General features: G+C 35.7%; 1 protein-coding gene and 1 pseudogene across 5 annotated transcripts in view; one reads left to right on the forward strand and one right to left on the reverse strand.

Moving 5' to 3' along the window:
* Positions 1-1,798: 1,798 nt before the first annotated feature.
* The window catches only part of ANKRD17 (ankyrin repeat domain 17), a 162,152-nt gene continuing 140,084 nt past the window's right edge, over positions 1,799-23,866 (reverse strand). For all 5 annotated transcript variants that reach the window (XM_039231014.1, XM_039231013.1, XM_039231011.1 and 2 more), the window contains 7 exons: positions 22,625-22,774; positions 19,652-21,288; positions 14,606-14,803; positions 5,164-5,412; positions 4,450-4,628; positions 3,884-4,048; positions 1,799-3,212 (listed from right to left, as the gene is read on the reverse strand). In XM_039231014.1, coding sequence (XP_039086945.1) covers positions 3,153-3,212; positions 3,884-4,048; positions 4,450-4,628; positions 5,164-5,412; positions 14,606-14,803; positions 19,652-21,288; positions 22,625-22,774 — 2,638 coding nt within the window. In that variant the 3' untranslated portion in view covers positions 1,799-3,152. The remainder of the gene's footprint in view (positions 3,213-3,883; positions 4,049-4,449; positions 4,629-5,163; positions 5,413-14,605; positions 14,804-19,651; positions 21,289-22,624; positions 22,775-23,866) is intronic.
* LOC120231063 lies at positions 15,539-18,604 on the forward strand (annotated as a pseudogene).

Consider the following 23,866-nt stretch of genomic DNA (forward strand, 5'->3'; position numbering starts at 1 on the left):
TCACTCACCCAAAATACAAGTGACAGTATTCTGTAATCAAGGCATGTAACACACTTAAGGCATATTAAAGCACTAATGAAGCTCTCATCCTAAATTCATCACCTGGAAATAGCTCCAGTTAAATTAAGTATTGGGACTTGCTGAAGCAAGTTATCAGTGGGATGTATACAGGTTTCCCCGCTGTCTCCTCCCACATCTTTCACAGGCCAATACGGTGGATAACACAGTGGCCTCTGCTTTCTGAAATGTACATTACACTACTGGGCACTGCAAAAGTTCTGTATTGCCAGATCTGCAGGAATAAGTTTCTGAAAAACTCAACGTGAAAAATAGTTGAAATAAACAGAGGCTCTGAAGAAGTTTTCTGATTTTCAATTTCCCTCTTTAATTACTTTATACTGTTTGAAAGATGAAGTGAATAATATGGTGTGCAAAATAATTTTTATCAAATGTATATTTAGGTCATTTGTGTCAAAAGAAAGATGGTGTAATATTTTCATGAAGAACAAGACAGGATCAGTCAGTAAACTACTGACCCCACCGTTTATTTCCTGAGAAGAAAATAACCTTAAGTATAGTAATTCAGCAAAAAGTTGATTTTCAACTACTAATAAAATAACTTAGTTTTACAATAACAGTAAATAAAAGGGGAAAATATCTTTAACATGAATACTAAAATCAGTTTTTCTGAAAATGTTGATAATGTTGAAAACTTGTGAAAAGGGAATTCTGTTGGCACTGGTAACCAAAATCATCTTTAAAATAGAATGTTTGGTATACAAAGATAACACAACTGGGATATTAATTATTTCGGTATTTGAGGTGTGATCTAACCCAAATATAATTTCCAAGAGTTAAGTCACTTCTTTAAGAATGAAAAATACATTATGTAGTCTGCAATTACACATACTGTATACTTTCATAAAGGGGGGGAAAAAAGACCTGCATGGTCTCAAAAGATTACGGGTTCTTTTTTATTGTTCAAATAAAAATGCAGTGCATTACATTTGAAATATAAAAAATGTATTTGAAAAATGTTCCTAGTACAGACTTCTAAATTCATGGTATTGTACTTAACCAGACTGATCTCTAAAACTAAATATGGAGAATACAATCTATATCCCCCTGTCCCATAGGTTTAAAGTCAAGAAAATATGTTCTTTCTTAGTAAGACACACCCCCATCTTAACAAATTGTTTTGTGAATGAACACAACTCATGTGTTGTAATAAATACTGGGTGGTATCTATTACCTAGGAGGATTAATTATAAAATAATCCTAGTTAACAAAGGGAAAAAATTAAGCAAAAAATCGTAGGATAGTGGCAAAAGGCATATATAAACTACTCTGTTAAATAGCATTACACACTTTTCTTACTTAGTAAAGTGCCATAGTTTTATTTCATAGCTATGTTTGCAGGATATCATTTAGCTTTTCCCTTAAATTTGGTCATATCAGTCATAAATTTATATGTTTTAAGACCACTTCCTAAATTAAAAGATATAAATGTGTTGTTTACAAATTTCTAGATATTTTTTTAGAAATCTTTTTACTCTTTACTCGAGCTAACAGCATAAAGGAATAATTTCATTTACTTTACAGCAAAGGAACCATATTAATATTGTCAACACTGAGTCATTTATCTAAATTCAGGTTTCACCACTGTGGAATTTGCTTAAGTTAAAAAAAAAAAAAAAAAAAGACAGACTGATGCATTCATTACTTCACTTTTATGCTTACTTTCTTTTATATTTCAACCATATAATTTATTTTTCCATATGAGACGGTAGGACACATATTCTTCTTGAATACGTTATCGTTTATTGTTTTAAGTGAATGGAATAGATAAATCCCACTGAGTAGTTTAGTGTGGTCCTGTATCGTATATAAACAGGTAAAATGAAGATGTTATTTTGTATTCTGTGTAGTCGTGTATACCATAAATTGTCTTAATGACAAATGCAAAATTTCCTTTATTACTTGCCTCAAGATAGCTGTTGATCCCTTTCACTGATAATATATAAATGTAGAGAATAAGAAGCCTTTAAGATTGGGGGGGAAAAAAGATACTTTCCACTAAATTACTGAAAATGGAATTTTTATGTTGCCTCTTGATGACTAGAAAGCCAATGTTAAGAATCAATATTTTCCAATATAAAATAGTACATTGAATTGTTTAATAATAAACAGTATATTAAGAGCCTATATATGCTGACTTGGAACCAGTGATGGCTTTTTAAATCCTCAGAAAGACTAAACATTTTATGGTTAGAAGAAACCACAGGTGATGATGAAGGCGCTCCATTTCTCTGTAGCAGCCATTACAAAATAAATCTTTACAAAATTATTTCACGATCAGCAAGAGAATTTTTACTGGTATTAGCAGTAAAAGTGAAGAGAGAGGAGGGAAGAGAAGTGTGTATTAGTTTTAAAAGTGTGAGAAGGTAATAAAAAGACATGAAAAAGTGATAAATTTCTTCTGTATGTGCTCTGCTGCAAACAAACTCAAAAGAGAGCAAGAGGGGTATTTTAAAAGCCAACATCGGGAAACATCCACTGATAATGCCCATAGTTTTACTTTATACTTAAATTACACAAGCAGAAAAGTTATGCTTATTAATAGTTTAATGTATGAAGGAAACATCCAGATTTCTGAATATGAAGGTACATATCTCACATTAATTTAAGTCTACATAAAGTAGAGCCTCTATACTGACATATTGAAATTTACTTTCTGCTTAGCCTTTTCTGTTATGTAAACAATTGTACATTTATTTGCCATTCTAAAACTTCAGGATCAAGTTTACATAATTTTGCTAAATTTCCGTGTTTGCTCAGAAGCAGTTTACAGTACTAAAACCAACCAGCCAAAGAACAGCTTCAACAGAAAGTTATGTCCAAAGGGGAGGAGGGAAAGAAAAAAAAGAAAAATGATAAGAAAAATGCTAACTAAGGTAAAACGGATGATGGTGGGGAATGGGCAGTCACAAATGTTCACAGAAAATAGGTCAGTTAGTAACTTCTTCTGCAAAAAGCCTACACACTTCAGTCAAGCACATCAGTAGAATGATTTGGGAGCATAAATTTTTTTTCGGCCACTTGTGATTTCCTCTGAAAGAAAAGGAATCTGCAGGCTAACAAGCCAATCCTCATCAGCCAAGCTGGTTCATATGCACACTGTTCATGTGAGGTGCCCAGGGTCCAGTCCACACCTATGAAAATAGAGCATACATTTTAATTAAGTATTACATCTGTAACACATATTTGATTAAAACTAAAATTACGTGCTCTTAATATGTATAAGCTAAAATAGCTAAATCTCACTCAATTTGCAACATACTAGAAACAATGAAGAAAAGCAATGATAAGCCACTTCTGTTGTTTTCCTGCCACTCCCCTTAATTCTCAAACAGGATCTGATTTATCAGCCTTTTTTTTAAAAACCATTACCTGAATGCCTATAGACTGATGATTTAAGAAGGAAAATGAGACAAAGATATTAAACATACACCAAAATAAACTAAAACATACTAATCATTTCTGTGAATTTTCAGAGTTATACATTCTTTTGACCTTTAAAATACTTATAATAAGTAACCTCTAAATGGCCTTTTTCACACCATTAATCTATTTTGATGTATAATATTACAACACTTCGCAACCTTAAATCTTTTGCTTACCATCCGTTACCCAATGAACTATATTATGCCTTTGGTACCATTTTCCACATCTCTCTACTGTATTTCAGCTGTATTAAATTTCCCTCAATTTCCTCAAATATCCATATTCACCGTACTCCCTCACTATCATGATTTACCTATATCCTGTTTATCTTGGCATCTCATAAACACTAACTAAATGTTCACTGAATGATCAGCCTTACCGTCTGAGGGCCATTATTTTCTGTGGAGCTTGAAACCATCTTTATAAGGGAGTTCCAAGAGGGGTCTGCAGCATGAGGGCCATTAAATATGGGTCCTCCAGCACCATCAGGAATAGGTGCTACTGGAGGAATCATTGCATTCCCATACACAGAAAAAGGCATACCCTTAAAAAAGAAGAAAACAAAATGCACATAGTCATATCTTCAAGTCACTGCTTACTTTCCCCAATATAACCAATTGCCTTAAATTTGATATTTGAAACTTCATCTTATTTTGGAAATGTGTATGTTATCTAGGTAATTAAAAATTATTTTCCATTATATGATTTCTTCCAGCATTAGGTTATATATAAGCCTAATACAGCCAAAATATTTTGTCAAAAAGCATTTCACTAAACAACTGGGACAATATCAGGATATAAATATTTATATTTTAGCTAGATTTTGACATAAAGTTACAGGTTAAAGCCTACATATCATCTCACAAATACCCACTTGGAAGTAAAATAAGGCTAATAATAAAAAACATTCAGAAATATAAGAATGCTTATTTAAGTCACCATTACCCCAACTTTAGGAAAGTCCATGTATCCTGCAGGAACATGCTGATGGAATGTACCAGAAGGAGTTACAATTCCTGTATTCTCTCGCTCCATTGCTTGGTGCTGTGAAAACACTCCTGGATCGGACATTGGCCTATGAATTATGGGATTTCCCATCCCAGGATTACACCAGTCTACTTTGTCTGAGGGAAAACAAAGAGGCAGAAAAAAATAGTTGGTGATATTTAACATCAAAAGACAGCAAAATAAAGTCAGCAAAATAGTCTTTTCTGTATTTCTTTCTAGAATTTTCCACGTTGAATTGTGCTTCCCTTTAGAATAATAACCTACTTTTATATATTTACTGCAGTATTTCCATGCCGGTAGGTAGTGATATAATACCCTAATAAAATAACCCAAACACTGGTTGCTACAAAAGAAAAACAGCTAAGGTAAGATAAAAGCTAAAGCATCCCAAGAAAATACGAGCTTCTCCTTAATACAGTGAAATGGAGAAAAGAATATGCTTGTATTAGACAATTTCCAGAACACAATGATAAATTCAATGGGAGATCACAGAGGAATAAAAATATGGCCTGAACTCTTAAAACTGATTAGTCAAAACAAAGAAATATGAATACAGACCTTTTAAGGATGACTGTAAAAGTTACATATTACTTACGATGGTTTAGTTAAATGCATAATTCATAATTCTAGTAGCAGGATAGCAGGTCTCACCTTGATTGCCACCAATCCCTTCAAAGGACCAGATTCCACTATGCCCTACTGATGTGGATAAATTACTCCCAATAACAGATGGAGCTGAAGTTCCAGTTTGCCTGATACGTGCAGAACGTTCAGTCCCAATAGGGACTGGAACTTTTCTGTCCTGAGAGACGTTGCTGGGCTTCTCTGACCCTAAAGGTACTGATGATGGGGCAGGTGAAGGTGCACGAACTCCAGAGGATACTGACTGTGCAGGAGAATCTAGAGAAAAGATATTTGAAATCGTATACATGTCATTTATAGAGCATGTAATTTTGTAAAACCAAATCTTAAATCCTGAAGACACTAAAACTATATGTTCTCTGAGGAAGTGAAATATGAAAATAATGCTAGAAAATTATACATACTGAAGTTTGGTTAAGCTCTAGGACTTTGCAGTCATTTTTTAAAATTTGATTCACAATTTTTTCATTTAGTTACATGATAGAATGTAAAGATGTTCAACTACACATGTGATATAACCCATTAAACAAATTAATATTTAAATAAATTAATGCTTGACACTAGGTAAAATAAACACCAGAGCAATGAGAAGACAGTATTTAAAGTAAAAAAGCTAAGTCATGCCTGTATTGGCAATTTCCAAACTGTATTCCTTGAGACCATGCGACCATTGGTTATACTATGATGAAAAAGGGATTCAGGTATACAATAAATTTGGAAAACTAATGTACAAAAAAATTAGTTTCTTTAAATCAGGACTTCAAGAAACCTTAATATGCTTAATATGCTTGAAAGCTATGCCTCACTGCCCAACTTTGTTTTACTGTATCACAAGGTATTCCACAGAGCAAGCTTTCTGAAATGACAATTTAAGCTGTACGTATCAAAACAAGGTGAGTTCTTAAGATCGTGAATGTGGGAGTATTCTTTAGTGATTCAATCCCTTCACGTACTACAAAGAAGAAAACACAAGAACAACCAAAGTTGTATTTCCTGTGAAAAGTTTAAATATCAAGCACACTTAAATTTAAATAGGGTGTAAATGGTGGAGCTTGAAACTTACATGTCTAAACAGTTACCTGCCTGCCTACCTACAATTTACTCATAACTGCCTGACAGTATGTCCTAGAGATAGTCATTTAATACCATTTTTCCATTTAACCATCTTTTTTACATTTACATTTTATGTTGTTTGTGTGTCTATATTCCTCCAAAGGGATTCAGGTAGCTAATAAATTTGCAAACTCAATCAATCCATCTATTTACATACAAGTCCACATACACCAAAGCATATTGGTTCTACTTCCCAAGCTATGGCAATTGGGAGGACAAAGAAAATTGAATATTATTATTAGCCTGAATATGCTTAAAAAAGATTTGCTATACATATTTTAGAATCCCACAGATATGGAAAGTACTGTACTGTAGAGATCAATTTTGTCTTACTAGTGCTTGCAGAGGTCTATTTTGGCTAAATTGATAGTACCACCCCTCTCAATGAGTTGTGGTGATATTATTAACTAAAAAAAAAAAAGAATGTGAAAGTACCTTATAAATTATAGTTTATTATAAGGATATAGACATTGGGAAACAAAAACATGAAACTTCTGAGCTTATCTGTAAAAGTAAACCAAGAGAACTATCACCCTTTAATGAAAAACTAAAATATATCTCCTGTAGTGGCACCTGGATGCCTCAGTTGGTTGAGCATCCATCTTTGGCTCAGGTCATGATCTCCCAGTTTGTTAGTTCAAACCCCAAATCAGGAACCTGCTTCAGATCCTCTGTCCCTCTCTCTGCCTTTCCCCTGCTCACTCTCTCTCTCTCAAAAATAAGTATTATCCCCCCAAAAGATATATATAAATATATAATGTATATATATATATACACATATATATATATATATCTCTCCTGTGATCATGAATCCATTAGCATTTCTTGACAGCATTATTTTTTAACAAATCATAAAAAAATAGAAAAGCCAACTATGTGTCTTTGAAGCAATTAAAAATATTTTAAAATTCACCTTAAAAGTACACTGGTATAAAAGGGAATTCTAAGAAGATGGAGGTATTGCAGCGAAAGTTTTGATTCTTCCCAAATCCTTCCATAAAACAATCTACCAAGTTAACAAAGCCAAAAACCCATGGATAACATCTGTAATAAACCTAACAAAGCATCCAAATGAATCAAAAGATACAAGTGAATGGAGACAAATCACCAATACTATAAGACCTCTCTGTTATCAGTATCTGTGTGAAAAGAAGCAATTCTCCAGACCTAAGAACAGAATAGGAGAACAACAAAATACTCAAAGGTAGTCAGAGGAAAAGCAGAAAAGGCCAATATGAGAACCGCAGGTGAAAATGGGCAAGTTCTGCCTATGCTAGGTAACTGGAAGGGATTTACAATAAACTTGAAGAAGTTAGAGCAATAGTGGCCCTATAAACTCTCAAAACTACTTGCTGAAATCTAATTTCAGGATAAAGCCCCACACTGACAGAAAACTTCTGAGAACAGGTTCCAAATTGATCAGAAAGAGACAAAACAAACACATGATCATTTAAGAGTAAGGCAGAGGTGAGGGTGGTGGGAGGATAAAGATAACAAAGCCAGGAAATTTAATAAAGGACAAGGCTATATTTGTGCATACTTACCTGAAAGACAGGATTCTAGAGCCTTTAAGCTAGAAAAGATATCTGATCTACTTATCCCTTCTAAATGTTCAAAAAAACTCATTTCATTTAAAAATGTAAAACAGAATAGAACTGTAGTCAAATTCCATACAAAGCTATTATGTGAACTAAAAGAGACATGAACCCATAACATCTTACAGACAATAAAAACATGCCAGAAAGAAAAGCTATATTCTAATATTCCAAAGGTACATCAGAAAGAAAGCTATATTGTAAAATTCTAATGTGAGCTGAAAGAAATGAAAGAAAAACATGAAAAACAGCATAATTCAGAATTAGTAAAGCTAGAAACAATGACAAAACTCAGGTAAGTACTGAAAATAAGAGAATATTCCAGAAGGTGTAAACAAGGAGGGATAAAGTTTTAGGGTTTTTTTTTTAAACTATGGATCAAAAGGGCATAATTACATACCTGAGAAAAATCAACCCTGTATAACTTATGTCAAGACAAAGTCAAAGGTGGCAGGCAGGCAAGAAGGATGGATGGATGGAAGGAAGGATGGACAAATGAGTTCTACCTCTTCCAGAATCACCCCTGGAAACCTGCCCAATCCTCAGTGTTAGATCTAGTCTCTCTCTCCTTTCCTGAATCCTTCTGAAAACAAAAGCAAAGTAACAGCAACCCTCCATATTCTGTTTAAAAGAAGAGAATAACAAGGCTGCCTGCTGACCTGCCCCATTTAAGAGATTTGTTCTCTTCACAGATTCTGCCAATCTTATAGCCATATTTTTATCAGATGACTGTTTACTGCTTCCTCTCTGCAGGTTTACTGCACTACTGATAGCATCTGAGTAAAGAATGATCCATTTCAGGCTAGCAGCAATCAAGGATTGACATGGCCTGACCTGAACATAGGAGGTGAGCCGATCATATTCCTCATTCAGAAAGGTACAATTGACAAACAGGGAAAAACTAGTTTACCCAATTATGAATTGAATCTTTAAGGACCATATACAAGATGAGATTATGAAGAAGCCTAGGGTAGAGAGAGTAAATAGAAGAGACTCACAACAAACAGACCATGATTGAGGGATTATAAAACCTCTCAAGAGAGAGTTGGAGAGAATAGCTAGTTGGTTCTGAAGAAGGCCCTGGATCAAACCCCGCATGGTTCTGCAGATGGTCTTGTATAGCTTTAAAAAGTAAACACCATTTTCCTTGAAATTCCTTTGGTGGGTCTATGTTCCTTGCCATGAAAAGCACCAAATTATCACAATTTATTTTTTCACCTCTAATTATATAATTAGGGGAAAAAAGGAAATTTAATTCAGAGCCATGTTGTCTTAAAATATGCCAGTTTAGGGGACGCTTGGGTGTCTTAGTTGGTTAAGCATCCGACTCTTGATTTCAGCTCAAGTCATGATCTCACAGTTTAGGAGTTCGAGCTCAAGCCTCACATCAGGTTCTGTGCACTGACTGCAGAGCCCACTTGGGATTCTCTCTATCCCTCTCTCTGCCCTTCCCCTGCTCTCTTTCTCTCTCTCAAAAAAAATAAACTAATAAAAATTTTAAAAAATAAAATAAATAAAATAAAATATGCCAGCTTATATATTGAAGAAAAAAGCAGTCTTGAAGTTTTGTGGGATCTTACACAATTTGGGGAACCTTCTTTAGAAAAAGAATGTAAAACTGCAAACACAAAACTAGGTATACGATTTTGGCAGGGCCACTTGCAAATAAGGTATCCTGAAGCTTAAGCTCATTGGCTTCATGGAAAATCAATTTTGGTTTTGAAATGACAAACAGGTCCTGAATTCAAATTGAAAGAGCAAAGTGACTTACAAATAAAGAAAAATTTTTAAAGAAAGCTCTTGTAGGAAAATTACACTGTACTTTATTCATGCTTCTGTTCAGTGTTTATTAAACTACCACTGATCATGAGATAAATGTGGTTGGTCATGACTAGCTTACAAAAAAAATTTTTTTAAGGAGAAAGAAGACAACAGAAAATACAATGCAAGCATACATTGTAAGGATTAAGTATTGTTTTGTAAATATATTATTTCAACTACACCCACACCCACACACGTATATTGGGGTCACAATGTAAAATTAGTTTCTTCCTTTCAAAATTACGCTTTACTGCTTTTTGATCTGACAACAGTTTTATAAGACTGAATGTCAAAATGGCCCATTGACTAAATGTGCCAAGAACTGAAATGCACAGACCAGAGCCAGTGATCAGTAATCAATGCACGAACTGACTGAGTGTTGGTAAAGCAGATCTTAGTAGTTTGAATGGAGTAAGGGCTCAGGTGATCTCTGCCTAGCCTTTATATGCAGAAGGTTCTTGGGTATCACCAATCTATTATTCGGGGGCCTCAAGAAAGGGTTCTAATTAAAATTTTCTAAAAAAAAATTTAAAGGAAGGGTCTTGTGTCCCCCACATCTCAAGTTAAATTTTCTAGGGTCCTAACATCCAGTGTCCTAAAAGAGGAGTGAGAAGAGGAATAGACTATATATGCAGAAGTATGACAGAACCCATCCAAGTACATAAAACCAGACAATTCAAGTACATAAAACCAGATTATGAAAAATAAGTCACATGCTTCTGTGGTTAGTTCTATAACAGCATCCAGAATGGCAACTTTTAAAAGTATCTAGATAGGGACGCCTGGGTGGCTCATTCAGTTAAGCGTCCGACTTCGGCTCAGGTCATGATCTCATAGTTCATGGGTTCGAGGCCTGTGTCGGACTCTGTGCTGATAGCCAGCTCAGAGCCTGGAGCCTGCTTCCGATTCTGAATCTCCCCCTCTCTGACCCTCTCCTGCTCACGCTGTGTGTCTCTCTCAGAAATACATAAAACATTAAAAAAAAATTTTTTTAAGTATGTAAATACTAAAAACAAAATTTTGAAAGACTACAAGAAATGAAAATATAAAATTAAATTCCTATGAACAGATTACCTCAAGAAGAGTGGAAAATTAGACAAAAGAAACTAAACGGTCATTAAAAAATAATAGTGTCGTATTAAGATTTATATTAAGTGAAGAAAGTATGGGACTGGTTCAAAATTCAGTATTAGAGGTAAAAGTGAGAGTCTTGCCTGAATCACTTTAATGGTTGCAAAACAATGACTCAAATTTTAACTCCTACATGTATGAGTTGTCCATTTATACTCCAAGGAAGAGAGTTCTCTTCTAAAATTTTAATTTAAAAAGAAAAAACTAAAATAAGTTAAATTCTAAAATCTTATTCATAATCATTATGGACTTACAGATTCTTACTTTACCCCATGAGTTGCCATTATTCATTTTGGCAGTCAAGTCTTCCTGAATTTGGCCAGCGGGAGCTCCTTTAGGCTGCCTCCTATGTCCTGCCACGTCCCCCTCATTTTAAACTATTACTAACACCATAGACTTTGCAGGTTCCCTTTCTTCTTTCCCTTCCCCAACTCTGGAATCAGCTAAGAAAGCCTAGTTTCTGGGGCACCTGGGTGGTTCAGTCCTCTGAGCATCAGACTTTTGATTCCGACTCAGGTCATGATCTCAGGGTCGTGGGATCAAGCCCCATGTTAGCCTCTGCCCCACTCCCCCATTTGTGCTCATGTGCTCACTCTCTTAAAAAAAACAAAACAAAACAAACAACAACAACAGCAAAAAAAAAACATAGTTTCTTTCAGTGGACAAAAATATTTAATAGATGGATCTGGACACTGGATGTGCTCATTGCTATTAAAGATTAATTGCTTCGAGGCCCTTTCAGTAGATAGCACTGGAGGGAAAATTGTAATTTTATAGGACTCATTCTAATATACAGGTAATTGAAAACTCATGAGTTCACAGTGATCCTCTAATTCTAATCCAATTCCACAGGGTTCTGTCTGTCTCTCCTAAGCAGACTTGAATATCTGTCTGAAATCTATGTCTTTAGAGTGAAGGGTATATAAAGTACTATGTTCAAGAGTATTTTGGGTTGTTTTATTGTTTTTTTAATGTTTATTTCTTTATTATTGAGAGAGAGGCAGAGTATAAGCAGGGAAGGGGCAGAGAAAGAGGAAGACAGAATCTCAAGCCGGATCTGTGCTGACAGCACGAGAGCCCAACACAGGGCTTGATCCCATTACCATGAGATCATGACCTGAGCTGAAATCAAGAGCTGGACACCCAACTCACTGACCACCCAGGCGCCCCTGGATTATTTTCTTTTAGAAGGTTTATGTTAATAATTTGAAATACAGATAAGTTTGTTTCTATTTATGTTCAATTTTAGCATTTTCCTTCAACAAAGTTGGGTGGTTTTTTTTTTGAAATCTATCAACATTAACAGCGTTTCAGAAGCAAAATTTTAATATTACTCAGACAAGTACTACTTCTTCCCCTATTCTCTTACAGTCTGCATGAAAGGATGCCAAGGAGTAAGAACACAGTCTCAAACTCTCCACAGATTACTTATTACACAGGGAAAAATTATAATTTGACAGTACAGGAACCTGGTGTACATGATCTTAACAAAATGATTCAAAATTAATAGCACCAATAATGGCACAAACTTAACATTTTATATCTTCTAATGTAATGTACTGAGAGAAGGATACAACATTGACTATATGCTAATATTTCTGTCAAAAACACTTAACCTAAATTTAATCATGAAGAAATACCAGAGTACCATTGACTTGTACTCTTCAAAATGCCTTTCTTTGAAAGACAAAGAAAGGCTGAGGGAACAATTTCAGAATATTTGACACTAAAAAGACATGAAAGTCAATGTAATTTGTGAACTTGATTTGAATCTTAGATGAGAGAAAATCATAAATGTATTATTGGGACACTTGGCAAAATGTAAATACAGAATATTTATTAGATATTGTCCAATGTAAAATTTGCTGAATTTGCTAATTGTACCATAGCTGTGGCAGAGAATATCCTTTTAAAAAAAATTTTAATGTTTTTATTTATTTTTGAGAGAGAGAGAGCGAGCGAGCGAGCTTGAGCAGGGGAGGGTCAGAGAGAGAGGGAGACACAGAATCTGAAGCAGGCTTCAGGCCCTGAGCTGGCTGTCAGCACAGAGCGCTATGCGGGGCTCGAACCCATGAACCGTGAGATCATGACCTGAGCCAAAGGCAGACGCTTAACTGACTCAGCCAATCAGGTGCCCCGAGAATATTCTTATTTTTAAGAAATATTATCATCTAGAGTATTCAGGGGAAAATAGCTTGGTATCTGCAACTAACTTTAAAATGATTCAGAAAAAAAATTCTATACACCACACACCCAGAAAACGAGAGAAGAATGTGGCAACATGTTAACAATTGGTGAATCTGAGAAAAATAAGGGTTCTTTGTACTATTCTTACAAGTTTAAAATTAGTTTTTAAGGTAGACCTGAGAGACACAGTCTAATGTAATACATTTACCTTGAGTGTAAGGTTCAAAGGGGAAAAAATGTTTTAGGGCAATTGAGGATATCTGAATAGGAAGTGCACAAGATGTGCTATTACTAACTTAATGTTAACACATTAGATATTTGATAATGGTATGTGGCTGTGGAAGAAAATGTCCTTATTTTCAAGATGCACACTGAAGTTTTTGGGTCGTAAGTGTCATATCTGAACCTTACTTTCAAATGGTTACAATATAAAACGAAGATAAAATGGAGCAAAATGTTTACAAAATTGGTAATTTTAAGGAATTACCACTTGAAAGGAATATGGATGCTTCTTAAAATAGTCTTTCAATTTTTCTAAAAGTTTGAAAATTTCTGAAACTTTTTGAAACTTTGAATGGCTTCAGTGATATTCCGTATCAATCAGCAATGTATTAGAAAACTGAACCTATACTGGTTGTACTGTTACAAAAAGCACAATGCTTTTTCAATAAAAACAAAAATCAAATGAACATAAAATCAAAACAAAAAACAAAAACAAACAAACAAAAAAAACAATGGAAAGCTCACACAGCAAAACCGTAGGGCAAAACAACCTATCATACTTTGTGAATTTCATTCCAAAATTTCTAAATTTATTTCCTAAATAAACATTAATGCCAATAAGTATATTTTTACTATGCATAAAAACATTCTCTGCTTCTGAGAATCCATTCTATTTTAAAGATTTACTACCAAAAAATTTCAGGTTAGTACTATTTTTTACTAAGTTTATTTATTTATTTTGAGAGAGCATGTGTGCACATGAGCAGGGGAGGGCAGAGAGAGAGGATCCCAAATCCATCCCAAGTTGATATCACAGACCCGGATGTGAGGCTCAATCCCAGGAACTGTGAGATCATGACCTGAGGAAAAATCAATTGACTGACTGACTCACCCAAGCACCCACCCCTTAGGTTAACCCTTTTCAATGACCAGTCATGTTGAAATTTTAACTCCTTTTCTCCCAATTCCTATTTTTCCATGAACTTGAAAACCAAAATTTATTCTATATATCTTAAGAAATATGTTTATTCCTATCATGGTTTATTTTCAGCTCAACATAGAAGACACTGATCCAGATATGTTATATATTTAGGGATAAAAATTAATGTTAAGAGGAGTCTAGGAAAAAACTAAGCAGTGATTTTACCTCTATAAGCAGGTAAAAAAAAAAAAACACTCAAAAGTCATAATGTATTTGACTTTTTAATCATTTGCTATTTATAAAAATGTTTGCTCCTCTGTTCCCATTTCATTAGTCTTGATATATTCAAGACTTGTTCATAGCTCTTAAGTCATCTTTTGTCTTTTCCTACTTAAAACCTATTGCTCTGGAGGAAACATATACAAACTCTTCTTGTGGAATTACAATGTATAATACTCACCATTCGATGCTGATGAACATGGAGTCAACAAACTAAGTGGGGAAAAATGTTGTCTGTTAAAGTTAGCAGCTGCGGGTGCTCCTCCAAGGGGTGCCCCAGGTCCATACATTTGACCTCCTGAAAGGTTTGAGGCAAAGTTTCCCAAATGTGTAGAAGAAGGTGTTACAGAACCATATGGTGAGTCCATATTGACAATACCTATAATACAGAAGATAAAACAATTACCTGTAAGAGGAAAAAATTTTTAAAAAACCCCAAAATTCCAAGAGTCCCCTAAAAGACCTCCAAATATTTCAGATTTCTCCTTGCTTATTTCTTACAATCTACTGACTTATCATTTCCCCTCTATAAAGATAACTATAAAAAAGGAACAATTATCAAGGAAAATTACTTTTATATTTAATTTTAATATGATACCTTAATGAATTATAGAATACATGTAGATTTAATATTAACATTGGAATTTCAACTGCCTAATAGCCAAGGAATTACATAGAAGCTTATCTTTAAAAAAACTAAGAAAGGAAAGAGGGATTAGGCAAAACAGAGACTATTTTTATGACACTGAAAACACTCCGCATGATACTATGTTGGTGGATACATGTCATTAAACATGTGTTCAAACCCACAGAATGCAGAACACCAAAAGTGAACCCTAATGAAAACCTAAGACTTTGATAAGGATGTACTGATATAGGTTCTTCAATCCTAACAAATGTACAAATGTAGTTGGGGATATTGATAATGGAAGTTGCTATGCCTGTTGGGGGCAGGAGATATGTAAGAAATTATGTACTTTTCTTTCAATTTTCTCTATACTTATCTATGAACCTAAAAGTGCTATTCAAAAAATAAAGTGTAGGAGCTAGGTTCCCTGCAGCTGGCTCCAGAGGGCATGGAGTCCTGCAGAGTGAAGATTTAAATCCCAAGGTCATGGCAAAACATCTGAAGTTCATTGCCAGGACTGCGATGGTACAGGAAGGGAAAGATAGAAGGTGCATACAGGACCCTAAACAGAATTCTCACCATGGATGGGCTCATTGAGGACATTAAGCAATGGCAGTACTATCAAAAGCCCTGTCACCAACGACAGGGGAAGCTGTGAAACCTGCCGGTGGATCTACAACATAGAAATTACTTGCGAGATCAACTTCTTAATACAAAAGAATTGGGTAGACCAGTGGCCGGGCTGCAGAGGCCTGTGGATAGTAGGCCCGGTAGAAAATCCATATCCAGCTGTATCCTTCCTATCTCAAACCCCATTTTTTCTCTTTTTAAATGTTTATTTTTGAGAAAGACAGACAGTGTAGGAGTGGGGGAGGGGCAGAGAGAGAGGGAGACACAGAATCTGAAGCAGGCTCCAGGCTCTGAGCTGTCAGCACAGAGCCCCACATGGGGCTTGAACCCACGAACCGTGAGATCATGACCTGCACTGAAGTCGGATGCTCAACCAACTGAGCCATCCAGGCACTCTAAACCCCATTTTTTCTTACCTTTTAAAAAAAAAAAAAAAAAAAATATATAAAAAAAAAAAAAAAAAAAAAAAAAAAGTCTAAAAAACAACTATAAGGGAAAAACACACAGCTATACTTCTACAGTGGACAGATTTGATGATCAGCATCTTAACTAAGTGACCAAACTTCCTATAGCTAATAGTGAAACAATCTTCATTGAACGCCTCCTGATGTAATGCAGTGTGAGGTTTAAACATCACCCATTTGATGTTCCTGCCAAAAATGTTGACTTGAATGTAATCATGGGCTAAAAAAACCACATGAGTCTAATCTAAAATGTGGGACATTCTTCACAACAACTAGACTCTTCAAAGGATTCATGTCAAGAAAAACAAAGGCAGGTAGGGAGATTTTATACTGGGAGAGACCACAGAAACAAAACAGCCTAAAGCAATGTGTGAACCATGATTGAACCTTGGATGAAAAGGAAAAAAAAGAAACACAGGCATATTGGACATATTTGGGATGATGGTACTGCATATTGGTTAGTATTGTTGAATAGAACTGTGAAGGCAGACATGCCTATTTTGCTGACCTGAATTGAGTAGTATTCCCCTATACACCCTCAAATTAAACTTCAGTGCTAACTTTGGCTCTCTAATCAACTGTACACCCTCCAAAACCTCACTTCCCTAATAGAGCTGGCCTTTTTTCCATACCTTTTCACAAAATAAGAATTCATTTCCTTTTTCTCTAAATGTTAATTTTAGTCTTTCTCAACACATTATCTAGAATTCACATTTCTTGAAAACTAAAGTATTTTCAATAAATTCAAACTATCACAAATATGAAATATAAAAACATTTCCAATGCACTGGCATATCATGATCTTTTAAAATTAAATTATATTTATTCTAACATTTTAGTACTCAAGAGAAATTGTGTTCTTTTGTAAGTATACATAAATATTTCAATCTGCCCCCAGCAAAATAATATTTACTGACCATGTTCATTACATTGTATTCACATGTCATAGGAAGAGGTAAAAATTATATTCAGTTCCCATTAAATTTAGAAAATTTTAGTCCCACAATGTCATCTCTTCAGTAACACAAATCAGGTTGGCAACACTGCTGCAAAAGGCTGAATAGTAAATATTTTCAGGCTACCATCTAAGCATGAAAGTACTACAAGATAGTATGAACATGAATGGCCATGGCTGAGTTCCAATAAAACTTTACTTATGAACACTGAAATTTCAATTTCCTATTTTTTTGTTTCACATATTATTTTTAAAAATATTTTTAATCATTAAAAAAAATCTTACACTACTGTTGAATCTCAGTTTTTAAAAATTACAAATGTAAAAAGAGGCAGCAGGCCATATTTGGCCCATAGGCAATAGTTTATCTATCTCTGCTTTGGCTTATCTTTAATTATTTGAAACGTTCCTATTAAAATGCATAGCTCTAGAGGCAACTTGGTATCCTGGATTGGACACTGCAGCAGGAAAAGAACATTATTGGATAAGCTGGTGAAATCTGAATAAAGTCTGTAGTCTAGTTAATTATACCATACCGATATTAACTTCTTAGTTTAAAAAAATAAAGGATTATATAAAATATGTACATTAGGGGAAGATGGGGTAATTATAGAAGAACTCTTTTATAAATTTAAAAACATTTCAAAGTAAAAAGTTAAAAAAAAGCAACAAGTCACAACTAGGAGATTTTAACATTCTCTATAAATATCAGCATTGTTTAATTAATAGAGCTTTCTATGAAAACAGATGTATCTGTCCTTTCCATTATGGTAGCCACTAGCCATATGTGCTTATTAAACACTTGAAATATGGCCAGCTTAGAGCCACAATGAAAAACAGTGTGGAGATTCCGCAAAATATCAAAAATAGAACTGCTGTATATGAACCAGCAATTCCACTTCTGGAAATATATCAAAGGAAACAAAAACATTAACTCAAAAAGATATCTGCATTTCCATGTTCACGGCAGCATTATTACCATAGCCAAGACATGGAAACAACCAAGGTGTCCATCAACAGATGAACAGATAAAAATATTGTGCATGCACACACACCACACACCCCACCCCCAACTCACACACAGAGAGAGAAGAATATTACTCAGCCATATAAAGGTAGGAAATGCTACCATTTGTAACAACATGGATGGACCTGGAGGGAATTACGGTAAGTGAAATAAGTCAGACAGAGAAAGGCAAATACTGTAAGATCTCAATATGAGGAATCTAAAACCAAACAAATACAGAGAAAAAGGGATCAGATTTGTGGTTACTAGAGGTGGCAGGAAGGGGAATTGGAGGAAGGTGACCAAGGTATTAACTTCTGGTTATAGGATAAATAAGTACTAAGGATGTAACGTATAACATGATGACTATAGTTAACACTGCTGCATGATATATACGAAAGTTGTTAAGAGAGAGTAAAGTCCTAAGAGGAAAAGAAATCACAAGGAAAATAATTTTTTTCCTCTTTTTTATTGTACAATAGGATGATGGATGCTAATTAAACTTCTTATGGTAATCATTTCACAATATAAGTTAAATTATTATGCTCTACATCTTAAACCTACTCAGTGATGTACGTCAGTTTTATTTCAGTAAAACTGGAAAATAAATTTTTAAAAAATATGGCTAGTTTGACCACGAGGAATTTCTAATTTTATTTAATTTTAATTTAAAGAGCACATATGATTAGTAACTACCTTATTAAAACTATGTGGCTCTATATTTTTCTAATTTTTCCTTTTTAAAAAATGTTTATTTTTTAGAGAGACACAGAGCATGAGCGGGGGAGGGGCAGAAAGAAAGGGAGACAGAAACGGAAGCTCGCTCCAGGCTCTGAGCTGGCAGCACAGAGCTGGATGCAGGGCTCGAACTTATGGACAGTGAGATCATGACCTAAGCCAAAGTCAGACAATTAACTGACTGAGCCACCCAGGGACCCCTGTTTTTCTCATTATTTTAAAAACAAAAAAGATGGAAATGAAATCAAATTTTACAAAGCTTTATTATTTTTTTGAAATAAAACTTCTTAAATTTTAACCAATTAAAGGAGACTGCTTTCTTTTGAGAGAAAATATATTTGATAAAGAAATTTATCTATGGGAAATTCAAGATAAAATCCATTGTGGCTTCTAAAAAGATTTTTTAAAAAAAAAAAACACACCATACTTGGGGCACCTGGGTGGCTCTGTCAGTTGAGCATCCTACTCTTCTTGGTTTTGGCTCAGGTCATGATCTCAAGGTTTTGTGGGTTCGAGGAGTCCTGCTGCTGCCAGCACAGAGCCTGCTTGGGATTCTCCCCCCACCCCGCCCCTCCCCCACTCACACTGTCTCTTTCTCTCAAAATAAGCAAACATAAGTAATAATAAAAAAATAAAAACACCATACTCAACACATCTAATACTCAAAACAGCATATGAATTAACGAATACAGCAATCTCTGTCTATCTGGCCCATTCATGGAATAAAAATATTAGAAAATGACCAGAAGTTTTCCTGACACTTGTATAAATGAACAGCTGCAGAATGTCAGAAAACACAAACTCACCTGAGGGACTTGGAGCGGGTCTCTGTAATGGTGGTCTAAAACCTGGAGCTTTGGAAGTATCAGACTGATGTAAAGGATCTGAATTTGGCAAATATGAGGATTTTCCTGATAGCATAGATTCTGGCGTTGACTGAGATGAAACAACAGATCCTCCCCAGAAGGCATGAGCAGAAGTAGGGCTATTTTCGAACAATGTGCTAAAGGGCCCAAATGGTAAGGGGGCACTGAAATTGGGAGCAATAGGCTTATTTGCTGGATGTACTGAATTTTGACAAGCACTTTGTGTACTTAAGGTTGAAGGTAGCTGGACAGAGGAGGGAACACTGTGAGGTCTTTTAATGTGATTGACACTTAGGACTGCAACAGATGAACTCTGCACTGGAGCTGGATTCTTGTGAGGGGCCGTTGTGCCATGAGAGGGTGGTCTAATAGCAGGGGTTTCCATTTTAGGAGCAGGCTGGGAGCATCCCATTTGTGTCTGAGGCAAAGGGTAAGTCACTGGGGCAGTAGAAGGCACCGCCACTGGAGCAGAACTTGTTGTTGCTAAAGGAGGAACAGTCATTCTAACTTCCGGGGGAGGAACCTGAGACTGCTGAAGAGGTGGTCTTGGCTCCTGAGAAACAGATCCCGGAGGCTGTTGCTGAGTAGAATGAACTGATGAACTCCCAGAAGAACTGCTGCTGTTTGAAAGTCTACTGTTTGCTGTTTCTACCACTGGTGGACTACCTGCTTCCTGTTCAGAGGAAGATGCCCCTTTATTTGGAGATGCTGTTCCACAATCCAAAGGGCTGTTTCTCGAAACCCCTCCTGACTGGGCTGGTGGTGACGGGGAAGATGGGGATGATACTGGGTAGTGTTCTTTGGCAGTAGGCATAGGATATGTGGCATTTGTGGGTGCAGTGCTGTTGTTGCTTGCTGTGGTTGTGACTGTTGTTGTGGTGGCGTTGGATGTCTTCACAACTGTGACAAAAAGCTGCCTTCTGACAGAAGGTGAACTTGGACTGCCATTTGTAGATGTACCAGGCACCGTTGAAGCTGATGAACTGGTTGTGGTTGTTGGACTTGAAGTTAAAGAACCTGCTGAATTCACCTGAGAACCACTGCTATTCTGATTGCTATGGCGAGGCACCATGTGAGGCTTAGGCGAGTTAGTAGCTCTGGCAGGGCTCAAAGGCCTGACAGGAAAAGGACCCCAAGTGGACTGAGCTGGTGGAAAAGTACCTCCAAAGTGGGTCATGGGCAACCTTGGTGGACGGATCTGCTGGAAAGTCTGAGCAGCAAGCAAAGCATGTGCAAACTGTGGAGGAGGATATGCTAATGGAAGAGAAACTGGAAAACCAGGCCTCACGTTATTCACTGGGTTCTTAATGGTTTTATGAGTAGATGCAGAAGAAATTGCAGGCACCGTGAGTGCTGTGGCAGTTTGAGATGTTGATGACAGAGCTACAGTCGTCATTTTAATTCCCATTAAGGAACTGTTAGCAGCAGTGGTGGTAGGTGCTGATGACCCGATTTTGGAATTTGCTGAGGAGCTTTTCAAACGATTCTTTGGAATAAGTTCATCAATTTCTTTGTCTGGATCCTTGATCAGAGCATTGATCAACTGAGTTGCCTGTCTTGTTGATTCAGTGCCACCCCTGTAAATTGACCAAGAAGAAAAAGTTAGGTCCAATTTCCCCTACTTTTTAATAGGTACAGCCTAAATTCATTTGTGTGAGTGTACACATACACACAGAGAACAAATAACTAAAGTTAAGCAGCCATTTTCTGACTATTCTTGAGGTATTCTACACTGAACAATAAGCTGTCCTGGCACGCGGCTATGTTTTTCAAAGGACTTTTCAAAAACGCATTTTACTATTGTTTCCTTAGACTAAGAAATCATTTTCCCATCGTAAAACACGTTACAGTTAGAAAAACCACTGCACTTAAAAGCCTATGTAATCCATAATGACACTATAATTAAACAGTTGATCAATGTTAACGGCAATAGAAGTAAACAAAGAACAACAACAAAAAAACGGAGTAAAAAAATAGTATTTTATTTTAAGTCCTGGTACCTAAGATAACCCCATCTATGACCCCCACCTCTGACTAACCTCTATTAGTAGAATGATTCTCACACTTCCTCTGGAAAGATGTCTCAGAATGAGAGAGGAACCCTGACAGTGCCAACAATGGCCACCAGGTCAAACCCTAGTGTTAAATCTTCAGGGAAGTATTTGATTGCAAGGAAAGCCTTAAGGAAACCCTAAGAGGGAAATTACTCATAGAAGGTATCTGCTTCCCTCTTGTCTAGATAAAGCAGGTTGGGACTACCCACCTATCCCAAGAGAGGGGAAAAATTAGATAGGAGAGGAGGATAAATATAAAACAGAGATGGCTAACTGCCTTCTTTGAGGTAGACTAGGTAACTACCAGCCCCTGTCAAGGGGTACCTGCCTTTCATAAACTTATGATTTCTTAGAATATCTTATCTTTATTTAAAGAGGATTAAGGTACAGACATCTGCAATATAAGACAAATACCCATTTCAGATTTGAATCTATTACTGACCTCATATTCTAAGGATACAAACTCAGAATGATAAATCTCAAAAGCTAATTTAAGGGCAAAAGGGAAACCTACTGCTTAAAATGGGTAAGAAACCTATTCCTTCTTAAAAAGTCTCAGAATAAAATTTTAAGACTGTTGTATGAACAGTTTGTGTCAGGAAAAGATTATCTCAATCTTTGTCACACACTCACAAAAGAAAAATTCCTTTAAAGCCCTTTGAAATATTTCATAAGAGCAGAGCATATTTATTAGAGGGAAAAAACTGGAAAGGTTTTCTTCTCAAACAATCAAATTCCCATTTTAAAAAAGTATGCTATTAAACACAAAGCTCCACTGAAAATTCAAATGCTTGTAGTTCATTAAAGTATAGTGCAATAAAACACAAAGAGAGAAAAAAAAAAAGAGACAAAATTTTGCCTTATAGTTATTATCCGGTCTCCTGTCTTGTCTTTCTGCTTATCAATATCTATGTGTGCACCAGTGAACTCCCGAATGGCATTAATATTACAGCCTCCTCTTCCAATCACTCTGGATATCACAGTTGATGGAACAGATACTTTCTTTGACCTGTTTAAAAGTTGCAAAGGAAAATTGAGCTGTATCGTTAATATCATTGGTTATGATTAAAATACTGAGGAGAGAGGACTACTAAAATACATTTCTGTAAATACAGAATAGATTATTGTTGTATTACCCTCTTCTATCTATTCTTACTCTAGGTGATAAAAAGCAAGTAAGTGACAGGAGAGAGAAAAAGAGAGAGCATGTAAGCAAGTGCTTTTATCACAGGTTTTCATCTCATACCAAAGATGGTTTGTTTTTTTGACTTTCATCCTTCGTTAGGATCTATAAAGTACATACTATGTAAACATGCACTGTGCTAGTGCAAATACTAATGGCAAATAAGACAGACGTACGTTCCAACCCACATATACTGACTATGTAGACACCAAGTAGGAAAATAACATCATGCCATGAGTGCTCTAATAAGGAATCATAAAGATACAATGGTTGGGATACCTAATCCAGCTGGAAGAAACAAGAAAGGCTTCTTGTAGGCACATCTGGGTGTTTGACGTACATTCTTTTTATTCTCTAATATATAACTTGAAAGGATGATATTAAAAATGTACCATTACCTTGTATTCTTTTAGAGGCTTTAGAAAATGAGCCAACTATGCTTTATTGAACAAATTATTTATTTAGAATGGTAGATTAGATATTAAATTAAAATGTTATATTTTTTAAAAGGTAAGGTATGACCTCTGCATTTTTATATACATAACTAAGTTGCTTAATAATTCCTTTGAAGGGCATACTATTAAGTCAATGATCATTATTTTCAAATTAGTTAAGAATTTCTTAAGCCTATTTCAGAGTCTGTGTCTCCCTCTCTCTCTGACCCTCCCCTGCTCACGCTGTCTCTCTCTCTCTCTCTCCTAGAAATAAATAAAAATATTTAAAAAAAAACAAAAACAAAAACAAAAAAGGGGCGCCTGGGTGGCTTAGTCGGTTAAGCGTCCAACTTTTGCTTAGGTCATGATCTCGCGGTTCGTGGGTTCGAGCCCCGCGTCGGACTCTGTGCTGACTGCCAGCTCAGAGCCTGGAGCCTATTTCAGAGTCTGTGTCTCCCTCTCTCTCTGACCCTCCCCTGCTCAC

The sequence above is a fragment of the Hyaena hyaena genome, unplaced genomic scaffold (genome assembly GCF_003009895.1).
Source record: "Hyaena hyaena isolate Hyena2069 unplaced genomic scaffold, ASM300989v1 scaffold_54, whole genome shotgun sequence".
Classification (NCBI taxonomy): Eukaryota; Metazoa; Chordata; class Mammalia; order Carnivora; family Hyaenidae; genus Hyaena; species Hyaena hyaena.